At 41.1% G+C, this 15,083-nt stretch overlaps 1 protein-coding gene across 9 annotated transcripts in view; it reads left to right on the top strand.

The window, feature by feature from the left end:
• The window catches only part of MTCL3 (MTCL family member 3), a 60,603-nt gene that overhangs the window by 40,491 nt on the left and 5,029 nt on the right, over positions 1-15,083 (top strand). For 2 of the 9 annotated variants that reach the window (XM_079939516.1, XM_079939514.1), the window contains exons 6-7: positions 234-3,154; positions 4,508-4,518. In XM_079939516.1, coding sequence (XP_079795642.1) covers positions 234-1,607 — 1,374 coding nt within the window. In that variant the 3' untranslated portion in view covers positions 1,608-3,154; positions 4,508-4,518. Of the gene's footprint in view, positions 1-233; positions 13,764-15,083 lie in introns of those variants that run through there. The other 7 variants (XM_079939520.1, XM_079939519.1, XM_079939518.1 and 4 more) reach the window with 7 other exon arrangements.

Below are 15,083 nucleotides of genomic sequence, written 5' to 3'. Positions count from 1 at the left end.
TTTTTCTTTTTATATTCCCTTCTCTTTTGGTTTCCAGGATGTAATATTGTCCTAGTCTTTTCTCTGCCAAAGAATTTAAATGATTTGGAAAAAATGTACAGCATCTACTTCTCTGCCTCATTAAATCTTATTTACAAGAAAAAGGAGTTATTTTTGCAGGTGTCCCTTTTTGGTTGTTTTATTTACATAAAAATGATCTCCTGTCCGCTTCCCTTTTTTTTTTCCCAAATGAGGAGGACAATGAAGATCTGAAATGCCAGCTGCAGTTCGTGAAGGAAGAAGCTGCTTTGATGAGAAAGAAAATGGCCAAGATTGATAAAGAAAAGGACAGATTCGAACACGAGCTCCAGAAGTACAGATCCTTTTATGGGGATCTGGACAGTCCTTTGCCTAAAGGAGAAGCCGGGGGGCCTCCCAGCACCAGAGAGGCTGAGCTCAAGCTGCGGCTGAGGCTGGTGGAGGAAGAAGCCAACATCCTCGGCAGAAAAATCGTCGAACTGGAGGTGGAGAACAGAGGCCTGAAGGCGGAACTGGATGACCTGAAGGGCGACGACTTTAACGGCTCGGCCAACCCCCTCCTGCGGGAGCAGAGCGAATCCCTGTCGGAGCTGCGGCAGCACCTGCAGCTGGTGGAAGACGAGACGGAGCTGCTGCGGAGGAACGTGGCCGACCTGGAGGAGCAGAACAAGCGCATCACGGCGGAGCTCAACAAGTACAAGTACAAGTCGGGCGGCCACGAGAGCGCGCGGCACCACGACAACGCCAAGACCGAGGCCCTGCAGGAGGAGCTGAAGGCGGCTCGCCTGCAGATCAACGAGCTCAGCGGCAAGGTCATGCAGCTGCAGTACGAGAACCGCGTGCTCATGTCCAACATGCAGCGCTACGACCTGGCCTCGCACCTGGGTATCCGCGGCAGCCCCCGCGACAGCGACGCCGAGAGCGATGCGGGCAAGAAGGAGAGCGACGACGACTCGCGGCCGCCACACCGCAAGCGCGAAGGGCCCATCGGCGGCGAGAGCGACTCGGAGGAGGTGCGCAACATCCGCTGCCTCACGCCCACCCGCTCCTTCTACCCCGCGCCCGGGCCCTGGCCCAAGAGCTTCTCAGACCGGCAGCAGATGAAGGACATCCGCTCGGAGGCCGAGCGCCTAGGCAAGACCATCGACCGGCTTATCGCTGACACCAGCACCATCATCACCGAGGCGCGCATCTACGTGGCCAATGGGGACCTGTTCGGACTGATGGACGAGGAGGACGATGGCAGCCGCATCCGCGAGCACGAGCTGCTCTACCGCATCAACGCGCAGATGAAGGCCTTCCGCAAGGAGCTGCAGACCTTCATCGACCGCCTTGAGGTGCCCAAGTCCACGGACGACGCCGGCGCCGAGGAGCCCATATCCGTGAGTCAGGTACAGTTCTGCCTATTGCGAGCCACGGCGATGGCGAGGCCGGTCCGCGGAGCCGCGGTCCCTGGAGGGGCGACTCCGCGCACCGACCTCCAAGCCCCGCTTTGGGGAAGTCCCAGCTCAGAGCCTCTCTGGGCTTGGAAGCCCCATGGCGCACTTGTTCTTTTACACTGTCCTTCTTCAGGCCTGAGGTTTTCGTAATCCAATCACTTAGCAACTATTCTCCCTCTGTTTTGCTTAAAAGGGAAATTTACCCGCCTCCCCCTCTCTCCACCCCCCACCCCCAGTTTTTGTGTAAAGATGAAAGGATTTCTAAAATATATGATTATTGAAGGTCGACATTTTCAATATTACTCTACTGATTCTAATAGATTGAGCTGCAAGAAGATTCCAAATAGAAATCTTCAATTGCTCATCTGTGGTTTTCAAGCCGAGATTCAAATTAAGCTTAAAATATTTTCAAATCACTAAATGATCAGGATTGATGCATAACTCCTGGAAAGAATGTAGAAACCAGAGGTAAAGAGAGATGATATTGTGTCTGGATCCCTACCAAGAGGAGCAAATAGGAGCCGCTGATGTACCTACCACACGTCGAAGTAACATGATCTTTATTTCTAGAGAAAATCACTGTCGGCTCTATAACGGAGAATCTCAGGACTGGGGAAGGAGTGTTATACCTTAGCTTTAAGGCAACACTAATTCAGAGAAATAGTAATAACTATTCCCGAACAGGGAAAACCAGCATTTTTCCTTCATCCTAATTGTAGAGGCACACCCGATGAGTTGGACTGATCTGCTCTAGCCAGGTATGGTGGCCAAAGACTGATGCATTTTGTCAGGGTTAAGCACGGAAGGGAGTTTATAAAACAAACAGGCAGTGCCACTCCTCTAGCAAGGCTGGTATCTTGTATCCGTTGGAGAACCCACGGAAGAACAACAGCATGCATGGCTTTTAAGACACGCAAGAGGGTTAAACTTAAAAATCAGTTTATACACAGAAGCATGATATTAGATTAACTGCCTGTTAGTCACAACTAGAAAAATTGCAACCCTATCGCTTATTTATCTCGCATGCTGCTTTGCTTTGCTATTTAAAAAACAAAAACAAACTTTTATAATAAAACTTGTTGAATTTCAAAATATTAAAGATTTTTTCCTCTATGTATTATATCACATAGCTGGTTTTTAGTTTTCTAGTTTCAGATTTTTGAATACTTTGAGTATGTGACTTTTCAATTATACTCTCAGGGTGAAGAGATAGAAATCAGAGTGAGAGAAAGTACTGTACATAATAGTAGGTTTTCAGACTTTGGAAATGTATATAAGGGAGGGTTCTCTGTTGTAAGTTGAATGAATGCTTAGATTAGTTGATATAAACTTAAGTTTTAAAAATTATTATTAATGAATTCTTCTTTTTGTCTTTGCATTTACCTTCCCAGATGTTCCAGCCTATCATTTTACTTATTCTCATTCTTGTATTATTTTCATCACTTTCTTACACAACAATATTTAAACTTGTCTTCCTTTTTACACTGTTTTTTGTACTGTAAATCTCTCATCATTTACCATTCATTGTAGTATTTTCAGTTTGTTTGTTTTGTTCACCCTTCAAGACAAGAAGTAAAAGAAGTATAATTTCTGTAGTAGCCAATGCTGTAAAAACACTGAAGACTGCTTGTTTCTTTAAAAAGACACATCTTACCACTACTAAATTCAATAAGAAGCCTGAGCATTAAATGTTTCAGGTAAGGGAGTAAGTATGACTTCTCTTTTTATAAATCATTTTAATTTTTACTTCTTTCTTTTACATCTTGATTTGCACTCTTCTTAAATCACTGTAAGAATGACTGTAAAAATTGCCTAGGTCTCTCAATTATTTCTCAGTATTTGACTACTATGATAATTCAAAAGCTGGACATTCACAAGTTGGTCACATCTTAGAAAATATATAGACTTATAAAGTACTTTTGCTAGGTTGCAACAGACTAACAGCATAATTTTGATAACCAATAAATACCAATGAAAATTATGGTGAACAAATGAAATGTGACCATCATGGGAACTAAACTATTTATTGTGATACTGATGGTGTTCTGTCTAAAAAGATGTGTTTGGAAGCATGAGAGTGGATTAGGCCTTAGTCCACTGAGAAAGTAATTATCTTCATCCTGCTACATTTGACCAGCTTCAACCATTCCAACCAAACCAACCACTTCTGCGTTTACCTGTTATACCTGGAGCCATAGATTGCCAGTCAAGTTTTTGCCTGGAGTCCTGTCCTCTATAATAGGTTACCACACAGAATTGCTTCTGGGGCAGGAAATATGCTAGAAATACAGTATATTAAATATTTTGAGTAGGGAAAAGAATAGTCATTCTGTAGAATTTCATTAAATCACAGTCCAAAGCCAGTAGCATAGTTCCAGTGGGAGTTGCTCTCTAGACAAACTTACTTTGATGAACCTCAACATTACCCTTTCTCCTCCTACCTAAAGTGGCCTGGATAGGTTTCCTGTACCCAGAAGGTCCTATTCTGTCAACCTGTCAATTGGCAATTTACAGAGTGGAAAGCTGGACTGCACTACTGTCACCAAGATTCAGAAATACTAGCACTCGTTGACGTCACAGACGTAGAGATACTTGTATGTTGGTTGGTGGATATGAAAATCTGTAGTAAAGTGAAGTATCTTGCCCTCAGCATAAAAAATAATATATGGAAAATCTTGGCTCTAATACAAAATTTGGTACTGGCAACAGTCTTTTGAGTCCTCATCCCCCAGCACGTCAGTTTCCCTTTGAGTATTAATTTAATAAAAAGAAAAACTACATAATAGTTTAAAATTTAGTTTATAATACCTGCTCTTAATCTCCATGGTTTTCAGTTTAATTTTGGTTTTCATTTTGTTTTGTTTTGAGGGGAGGAGAGACCGGGAGTGAGGAGTGGTTGACCAACAGTTCAAATCTGTCACTACATACTTGCGGCTTTTTGTCTTAGAGATTCAAATGGCTAGATAGAACGTCATGACAAGAACAAATGAAATAACATAAATGCTATACTTAATTATTCAAGTGTTACATTTTAAAAATTTTCATCTTAGGAAAAGCAACCACTTTAAAAATCAAAAGTTGTCTGTTAGATCCTTGGTCAACCCCTAGACCACCATCTCAGAGGAACCATTTTGGCAATGGAAGTGGAACTGAAGGTAAATGTTTGAGGCTGAAATTTATCTGAAATATTGATTGCCTTGGGAGCCAGATACAGCCAGCTAAGCGATGACTCTCAGCTACCTATGGAGCATTTGGTAGCTTATGGAGGTGTTGCCAGTTCCAGTCACAATGACTGGAAGCTCATTGGCATTTAGAGGAAAGGGGTCAGAATTTCAAATAATTGTCCTGCCCAGATTCCTAACATTATCCCTGTGGGGAAGCATGGCATGCGGTGCGCTTGTTCACTTCAGAAGGATCGTGGATGTTCAGTACCCTGTGTGGCTTTAAGAAACTGGCTTTAGAATTGAAACTTTCTTTACCACAAGGAGAATCAAGAACTAAATATCTACATCAGTGGTTTTCAACCTTAGCCATGCATCAGAATTCCTGGCATGCTTTTAGAATTGAGACCCTACTTCACACTAATTGAAACTGAATGTATGAGCCCAAGCATTTATATATATTTTTTTTTTAACTCCCAAGAACTAATTCTTAAGATGTTTGAATTATCAAAAATATGTAGATACAGCTTATACCAAGGTTATATAGTAAACCATGTGATAATAGCTGTATAGAATCATCAGTTGTCTAGGTTTTAGTAGACCTTAAAGTTCCAGGCATTCATTGGATATCCACATCCTCTCTAAGGCATTTCCACCTTTGTCATATGGCCTTTGTCACAAGTCCTCTAATGACAAAGCAGTTCTCTTTCCACACTGGTGATAGTGTTAGAAAACTCCCCTTTAATTCATACAGGTGTTTAAAGCAAACAATATCAGAGAAGACGAGTAGGAATAATACATGACAGAAAGGAGAACCGAGGTCAATATTGTGTACGTGCAGGGCCACACACACACTTGGAGATACAGACACATGTGAATGCTGAATTAAAGCCTCAAGATGATCTCACACACACCCTAACAAACCACCACTTTGTCATTATACAGTCATCTCTGCTGCAAAGCTTCCCCATGTGATCCACAGAGAGGATATGGTGTCCCAGCAAGAATGATGGATGCCAACTGATTCTGCCCTCCAAACCCAGACGAGAAAGCATACCCAAAGAGATGTGAGAACGGAGCAAAAAGATAGAGCATGGATCCTTTGTCTACTTAACAAACATTTTTTTTTTTTTGCGGTATGCGGGCCCCTCACTGTTATGGCCTCTCCCCTTGCAGAGCACAGGCTCCGGATGCGCAGGCTCAGCGGCCATGGCTCACGGGCCCAGCCGCTCCGCAGCATGTGGGATCTTCCTGGACCGGGGCACGAACCCGCGTCCCCTGCATCGGCAGGCGGACTCTCAACCACTGCGCCACCAGGAAAGCCCCTACTTAACAAACATTTTGAAGTGTCCCTATGTTAGGTATAGAGGAAATTGAGGTTCAGTTTCTACTTTTTCACAGCTTTCAATTGATTGATTGACCAGGACAGACATGTAAACAGCTAACTCTGACAGGTACTATTATTGAAGTGCAAGAAAAGGTTTGTGGTTGCAATTTATTGTTCATTGCATACCTGAGAGCATGTTAGATTTCCCTAAGAGAGCACAATAAAATCCCTAGGCATTCTTGGATGGAATAATACCATAAATCAATGCAGGGCTGGTACATATACCTCAACAATATCTTGTGACCTGGACAAGAAAGGAGATGCTAACCGAGGGATGGCTGGGCTAACCAAAACACCAGCCTTGCCCTCAGATCTCTTGTGAGGAATTAAAGTCATCCTGGCAACAAGGGTATTAATCTTACCTATGGCTTCCTAAGGCATTGACTTTAAAGAAGAATTTCATGACAATTTTGAATTCCATCCAGGCTCTTCATATATGCAACCCCAGTAAGATAATGATGGGGGGAAACAGGACAGACTTGGAGGCTCTTTCCAACTGTGCTCTACCCACTGCAAAGCCGGCTTCTCAGTTTGTGCCTGTGTGTGTGCACACACCTCTACACACTGTGGTGTACAATAGGAAATGCACCTAGTGTCAGAGAATTCAGACCTGCATCTATCTTAGGGGCCTGCTGGGGGCCGGTAGTTGGAAGGTGGTCTCAGCAGACTGCCAGCGGGCACAAGGTGACCTTGTCCCTTGCTTTCTTCTCCCTGGCACTTCAGGCTGTTGTGTGAGCACCAAGGATCTAGGGTGCATCTCTCCCTGACACCACAGGGCATAGTCACGGGAAGAAACAAAGATGGCACCCAAGACCTCAGAAAGAGAGTCCCCAATATCTCCTTCCCCTCCCCTTTGATCCTGTTCCTTGCATTATCTTTGTTGTATACAGCTAGCTCTAAAAGAGGAACACCCAGGCTTCTTTGTTCATGAAGAAAACAAAATCCTCCAATTATTGAGACAAGGAATCTTCTCATATTTGCCCCTTTGAATCTGTGCTATTTAAACATCACACTGAAAATAAGTTCAAACAAACAAAAAATTCCTTTGTGTGCACATTCTTGGGTGTAGGAAGGAGTGTCTTTGGTAATTTGGCCTAGATTTAAGGGAAAAAAAATTCAATTGGCTACTTTTAAGCAGAACAGGCTCAAACTCATAAAACAAGGGAAAATCCAGTGCTCAGCCTGGAATGTGTATTGGCTTGCATTCTCCAGCCTTCATTTCAATCTGTGTGGTAGAGTGGGATGCGGTTATTTCATCAGTTGCCGTTGAAGTTTGGAATGTCAATTTGGTAGCTAAGCCTTAACTCTAAATATTCATGCAGTGTTGGTAGCTATATTCTTATAGAACCACAGCCCACTTTCCTCTGGTAGAGTCATGCTTTGGGTGAGGTGCTCTAATTGAATATAAGGGTTGAAGAGAAAGTGGTAGAGGGTAATATCAGAAAGTGGGAAAAGTTGACAGCACTTTTAGGAACAATTTTCAAGTAGAGTGCTGTTATCATCTCACTTGATCAGAGAACAGGAGCAGCAAAGGCAACACTTGCCTGTTAAAAATAAGGAAAAATCTCCACCTTTCACTTTCCACTGTCAGACCAGGCTGTGATGTCTCAAAGAACCTCATCTTATCTTATGACTCAGATGTTTATGTTTGCTAAGCTTAAATGTGACATTTCTTGATTATTCAATTTCATTGTTACAATTATAAAAGTTTTTTTAGTTCATAGTTATCTGAGTTTTCCTATAGCTAAATCAAATACCATGAAAATCCAACATCTGAAGATAAAATTGTAAGATTTTATAAATTCATAAAATTTACTATAAGAGTATATAATCAGTGGTGTTCAGCAGTTTTTCAGCCTTTCAAAAAATATTCATGTAACTGTTTTGACTTGTGGACGAGAATATTTCTTTGAATGTTGTCTAAACCAAAATTTCTGTTTAGGGTATTTCAAGTTCAGTTCATAATATTTTGCTTTTGTTTTGATTCTTTTTCTTTTAAATTATCAGAACATTTTCAGGCATATTAGGTAAATAATTTAAAAGTTTTATCTTGTACCAAGATAGATATTAAATAAACAGTATGTTGGAGGATTGCACTAATTGAAAAACTAGAGCCTTTCAGAAACGTTTAGAAGAGTTACTCATTTCACAAAATGGGAAGGGACCCTGAAGTATTGAGGAATTATATGACTATTTCAGGAGCTTTGTTATACTGCCGACTCCAAAGATGGAACTCTGGAAATCATTGATTCTGAAAAAGTGTCTTTACATGTTTTTTTTCTGTAGTCTCTTCTGAGTGTTTTGGGTTGAGCTGCTTATAAAATCTGTGTTAACAAGCAAGAGGCATGAGTGATCATTGAAGGCTGACAAACATTTGTTCCTTTCTGAGATTCTTCATAATGTACCTGTGAAGTCAGCAAGTCAGCTCTTTGAGTCCATGTTGAAAGTTCCTGCCTTAACCTATGTGTTTGAAAATTTAAAGAGACTGAGGGGCAGAGAGAAGCTCATCAGTTTGTCCACTTGCCTCAAATGGCTTAGTAAGGAAAGAGAATTTAAGAGCTTTTTAAAAAAAAATAGTGTCTTTTATTTGTTAATGTCAGAAAACTCAGTTTAGCATCTAGTTTGTAATTCCCTTTTTTTTCATGAACATGTGCGATTTTTGTACGATCCATTCCCTTTGTCATTCCCTCTGTATTATTAACTCCTGGACAGATAAAACAGACTTAGACTATTTAAATAGACATCCTATGTGTCAGCCTAGATCAGTTGTTTAGAACTTTGAAGGGGGGAGGGGATGGTGGTTAACATAATGAGTCAGCAAAATTAATTTATTCTGGATTTTGGAATCTGAGCTCCTTTACCTGAAAGGAAATGTGTATCTGCAGAAGCACCAGAACCACTGTATGGAAGGTCTTAGCATTATTCTACCTGCTTAGACTCCATGTAGTGGAAAAAGCCCCAGGAAAGCAGCCAGAGGAGGTAGTTGAAGGAAAATGAGTATCCCCCAGCAATGGACCTTCAAATCTTGGAGTGAGAAAGCTCTCCAGGAAGAGAAACTCATGCCTCTGGTCACACTTGTCACTTTCGAGGGAATGTGATTTATTCCCAAGTAGCTATTTGTTTGAAGTACTCATATTTGTGGAAAGTAGATGGATTAAAAACAGTAGGGTAGATGCAAAATAATTGGAAAAGAAAGAACGAAAGAATCTTACTGTGCAAAATATTTCAGTGGCAACGACAACAAAAGAATATAGTGTAAGGGCCAAGCATAGGCGTCAGGGCATTGTTAGAGTCTCTGTGGACTTAAAAAAGAGATCTTCGTGTAGAGAGTGGGTCCAGCTGTCTCTGCAGAAGTCCTCTGATTGGAGTGGACCCAAGGCTACACTGAAGTGTGACTGTGGGCCTCCCTTCCTGGACCCTCATCTCCAGATCCTTTACCGTAGCCTTCTCACATCATGATGCCATATTCCTTTGCACCTGGGCACCAAGACCTCTCACATTAGCACCTCAAAATCTAGCACCACTCATAACAGTTCCTCTTTTTGATCTTCCGTCTCTCTCCCTGCTCCACGGCCCACCGGGCTCTGCCGATCAAAGCTTACCTATATTGACTGTTCCTTCCAGCCCTTTTGTGTGTTAGCTGTTCCTTTTTTTCTTTTAGATGGGTTTGTAATCACAGCAACTGAGTTATCTAAACTTCAATTGGTTCCTCTCTAGAGTTTCTAGTTCCTTGTTACACTGCTCTGCACTTCTATCAATCATCTTTCTTACTCCTTTAGCATTTTTATTACCTCCTCTTTGAACTAGGGGTCTAGTAGTCTGGAGAGATGTTTCACTGTTTGTTGTTTCAGGGGATTTCTCTTGTTCTTTTAATTGGGAGTAGCAGCTCTCCTTTTCTGAGCAAAGTTGTGACTAGCCAGTAATCGCTTCCTTTGTCAATGGCATTTGATTAGACAATTACTAAAAATATAATGCTGTCTCCTATTTCTGGTAGAAGATATAGGTGGGGTAGCAACACCCTGGGATGGGGCAGGACGGGGAGAATACAGATCAGTTCCTTTGTCCTTCAAATTATACTCCCTAAATGGCCTCTCTCAGCCCTGCTTTCCTGCTAGAACTTCCTAACAGAAGTGACTCAGGGTGGCCCTCTTGTGGTGGAAAGGCATTCCCAAGGCCCTTTTCTGGAATGAAATGAGAGGTAGCCCTAGAACAGTTCCTGTATCACTTAGCTTTTGTTGTCATCATTATCAATATCTCCCAAGTAAAGAATCTGGAAATAATATAGTGAGATGCTAAAAACAAATTTGAAAACTGTAAGGAAGATCTGTCTCTAGTCTTAAATAGCTCACGTTTAAAAAATGTTTTATTGTTTTGTTTCTTCAAAATATAGACAAGTACTTTAAAAAATAAAATAAAACAGATAGTTTGAAACTGTTTCTTTTGAATATTTCTGTCATCTGGAAATGCCTGTACATAATCCCCATGACAGATTTGCTTGGCTAAAAAATCTGTTGACATGTCACCATCCCTCAGAATAGGAGAGACAGCCAGCATCCCGTGATTCTAAGGAAAAACATTCAGCACTGGGAAAATAGCACGTTAGCTGAAACACAACAACCTAAGCATGTAACTTCCATGGATAATAAATACTTTGTGTGTGACTCTCATCATTTTATAATCTAAAACAGATTCTGATAAGTGTCAACCTATTTCTTTTACTAACACAGAGTCCGAACTCTGTCATTCTAGGACTCAAATAACACAGGACCAAGTTTCACAGACTCAGCTGTAGAACTTTATAAAAATTAAGAAAACTGGGCCTCACCCCTGTATGGTCTAGTTCAGAAAGTGGAGGAAAGTTCCAGCTTTAGGAACTTTTAAATAATTCTTTGAGCGATTGCAGGGTGCAGCAAGGCCTGAGAGTAACACAACACGGAACTGTGGTCCCGTTGGTGGAACGCTATGGAGATGACCAGGAGAAGCACCCCACATTTGCTTATAAATTTGTTTCAAGGAATACTCAGGAAGTGGACAGTCATGCTGCAGGTCACATTTCAGGGATCTTCAGAGTTGATGGAGCTTGTTGAGATCAAAGATTTGTCTTATTCTTCTAACGGTCCTCAGGATCTAACGCTACAGCTGGCCCAGAGCTGGTGCTCACAAATATTTGTTAAGTGGAATGTTAATTGGAATGCCCAAGACCTCTACCTAAGAATGGAGGATCGTTTAATGTTCAAGAGAGTTCTGCTAAACAACTGAGATGTATCGTCAAGCGCTTTGAAAATTGTAAATGCCACATGTAATAGCTTCTTTTTTTTGGCTGTGTTGGGTCTTCGTTGCTGCACGGGCTTTCTCTAGTTGCAGCGAGCAGGGGCTACCCTTTGTTGCGGTGCGCGGGCTTCTCTGCAGTGGCTTCTCGTTGCGGAGCACGAGCCCTAGAACGCACGGGCGTAGTCGTTGTGGCACACGGACTTAGCTGCTCCGCGGCATGTGGGATCTTCCCGGACCAGGGATCAAACCCATGTCCCCTACAGTGGCAGGCGATTCTTAACCACTGCGCCACCAGCGAAGTCCCCTAGCTTCTAAGTTATAATATGCTATAAGAATGAGTTCCATATTTCAAAGTAATCTCTTTTCCAATTTTTTCCATATCGTTTACAATGAAAATAGAAATACAATACCCCTTTAACTGGTAAATATGTTTAAAGAGTAAAAGAAGAAGGGGCTGAAAAACTATACAAGCAAGAAATCAGAAGCCACCCAGTGTAAAGAGATTAAATAAATAACTGCTTCGTGGTGCTTCAAGATCATCCTTCAGACAGAAAACTGTAAATTAAATGTGCAGTGGGATGCTAAAGGCAAAGTTGGTGCATTTATCCCTAGATTTTCTTCCATCACTAATTTAAAATTCTTTTGTCTTCGTATTCCGACCGAGGATTTACATTTTTGAAGGATACAAACCTCTTTAAATAAATGGCCATGAAGATAAATACTCTGTTATATGACTCCTATGTTATACTTGGAAGATGAAGTATTAGCTCCCTCATTTGGGACTTAGAAGAGAACTGAATTTAAGATTTAATAAAGCCAGAAATAAATGTCTCACGCCCCAAACTCTTATCCCTGGGTTCTATTCCCTTCCTTGAGCTCCTTGGAATTTTAAACTTTAAGGCACTCCTCCAAGAATTAGAAGACCTGGATTCTATTCCTGGCATTGCTAGTTAGTGCCTTTGTGACCTTGAGCAAATGGCTTAACATCAGGGCCTCTTTCCTCAGCTGTAAAATTAGAAGCGTGGCTAGATGATTTCAGGCGTTCTTTCTGGCTCTAAAATTCTGTAAGTCTGGAAACACCTGCTAGTGACATTTATGCACTCATTGCTCTTTCCCCCTTTCCAGAATGTTTTAGTTTGTGGCTTAATAGCATCATTTATGTAGATCTTTTCAAACCCTTTCCAGGATTTTCTTTTTTTGTTTCTTGATAGCAGCTCGTGTTTCTACATTTACTTTACATTAAGAATTGTTACATGCATTTCTTTACATATTTGTTATACACTGAAATAGGATTAGTATGACATCAGATATGAATGATTCCTCCAAATTCTCTCTAATATATAGAGCAATAATTTGAGTCATTTTCATATTTGAAGGTTTAAATATTTCAATGGATTAAAAGTGACCTGGATTGTGCAACAAATTGCATTTTTTTCCATAAGGCTTTCAGCCATTTGACACCTGCTTGAAAATGTCAGGCGCTTCAAGATGTCTGAATATCACTATAGGGCTGGGTATACCAGCATCTGTTTTCAAAATCCATTCGTTTTATGTACATAACAGCAGGAACTTTTTAAAACAAAGCTTTCGTAGAAGTTTTTAGTGGAAAGGTTCAGAAATACCTGAGCTGAGTATTTGTTGCCTTTGTATGCAGTCATCTAATTGCATTGCTTTATTTCTCTGGGGTATGAAATATAGCATGGAAAATTTAGCTAATATACATAAAAATTATTCAACAGAAAGGGTTGGTAACTATGGTTAATGGTAGACTTGGGAGAAATTCTGTCAAAGTTTTTTGTGCCTAGTTTTTTATTCTATTTTTGATATAATTTGAGGTCAACTTTACCATGACAAGAAGCAGATGAAGCACCTGCAATAAATAATTACTGGGACATCCATGAAAAAGGGCATTGAAACAGGTACTATTGAGGGATAGTATAGAGGATAGCACAGCATAATTCCTCCTGTAATTAGCTACAGATTATCTGAAGTTCTGATGGGGTGTAGAAAACAGTCTTAATTTGATTTACCAATGACACATGGAAATTAAGAGGTCTGGAGCGGAAGAGAGGTCCAGAGTGTCCTGATAAGGGCAAAGGCAGAATGAACTAACATTTCTTAAGTGCCTGGCACTGTAAGTACCCCCTCATACTCTTACAACATCCTTACAAAGTAAATATAATTATCCCCTTACAGAAGTAACAAACTCGAAGTTCACACTGATAAGTAGTGGCAGTAATTTGAAACCAATATCTCTGTGACAAAATTCCAGGGTCTTCAGTTAGAGAAACCGGTTCCAAGACCTACTTCTCTGCGTGGTCGAGTTTCTGTGAATTTTGGCAAGATACTCTGCCTCTTTGAACCTTGGTTTTATCAGTAAACTTGGGTTAATATCTACAGACACATTTTCTGTGAGAGTGAGCTAAGATAAAGATACATTAGATATTAGAAGTACTTAGCACAGAGCCTTGCAGAGAGCTGTCTCTCCATGAGTCATCACTATTATTACTCTATTATTGTTGTTGTTATTGCTTTTGAGATTTGGGGGCGGGGGTGGGGGTTGCTTTTTTTTTTTTTTTTTTTTGCTTTTGATGCCAGGCTTTCAAAACACAGAGTATGATTTCATTCAATTGTCCTACATGTACTAAAGTCCTACTATGAGCAGGTTATTCTTAGTAAACTTTTTAACTCCCCATGAAATATTTATCTGGAATCTGGAAGCAGGCAAAAATAATGTGACAGGGATTATTAAATGCTTTAATGACCACACAGACTTTAGACTTGAGGATAAGCCCTTATTATTTACATGGGGATCTCATTGGTTTTTTCCTTACCACAATACGTATCATCCTTTCCCACGGGCTCTGATTTCCACTAGCAGAAAGACATCACCATCACTATAGATACAAGCAGCAAACTGCCACAGAATCACAAAGAACTAGAAGGCTGGTCTTCATATTTGCCATTTCTACTTTATTTCAAGACAGAAGTTTGATACCTTTTCACAAATCTTTTGCGATTATATACATAAAATTTCTACACATATTCTGCCACATCCAGAGACCAACTTCCAAAGGCACCGCAAAGTACATTTTGAAAAGGGGAAAGAGAGAGGTAGGCAAAGAGATGATTCTTGCCTGTAAAAAGGAGTTAACTTTTCCAAATAAATGGAATGTAAAATTGGCCATTGTCATTGTGTGATATTAACACCAGCTCTTTTGGCAAGTTTGGAAATACTGGGCTCCCTTATAAAAGTTAAAAATGTCCTGGACCTGGAGTTGTTTACCCAGAGTGGGAGCTGCTCTAAAGTTACAGAGCTCTGGTTGGAAGAGATGGCTTGAAGGCCGCCTCCGAGAAACTGACGTCACAGTAGCCTCAGCTGCTGCTGTGACATTAGCTGAGCAGCTTTTTGATCTGTGAGATGGTGGAGGTTTCAAAGGGACTTGTCAGTATCTCTCTGTTGAATGGTTGGACTCATTTTGCATCCCCATTTTGTGCAAAGAAGCAAGAGTCACCGTGCTGAGACTTTTCTCTTTTAAAACAACCGGCTGTCCTCCCATTGCTAGATTGACCAGTGGTCGGACATCCATAGGATTTCTCCCCGGAGCAAAAAGGTATGTTTCTTTCTGGCAGTTTGAAAGCAAGTGACTAATTGTGGCAAAATATAGAGGGGCCGCTGTTGACATATTTGAAACTGTAGATACTTGTTTAAGTGGAGGGTGATTTCAACATCTGCCTGATTCAGTGTCTGTGTCTTGGCTTAAAAACAGTGGGGCAGGGTGTGTAACGGATTTTACTGACTCCCAG

Source organism: Stenella coeruleoalba (assembly GCF_951394435.1).
Source record: "Stenella coeruleoalba genome assembly, chromosome: 12".
Lineage (NCBI taxonomy): Eukaryota > Metazoa > Chordata > Mammalia > Artiodactyla > Delphinidae > Stenella > Stenella coeruleoalba.
This window is presented reverse-complemented; position numbering and strand designations above follow the sequence as displayed.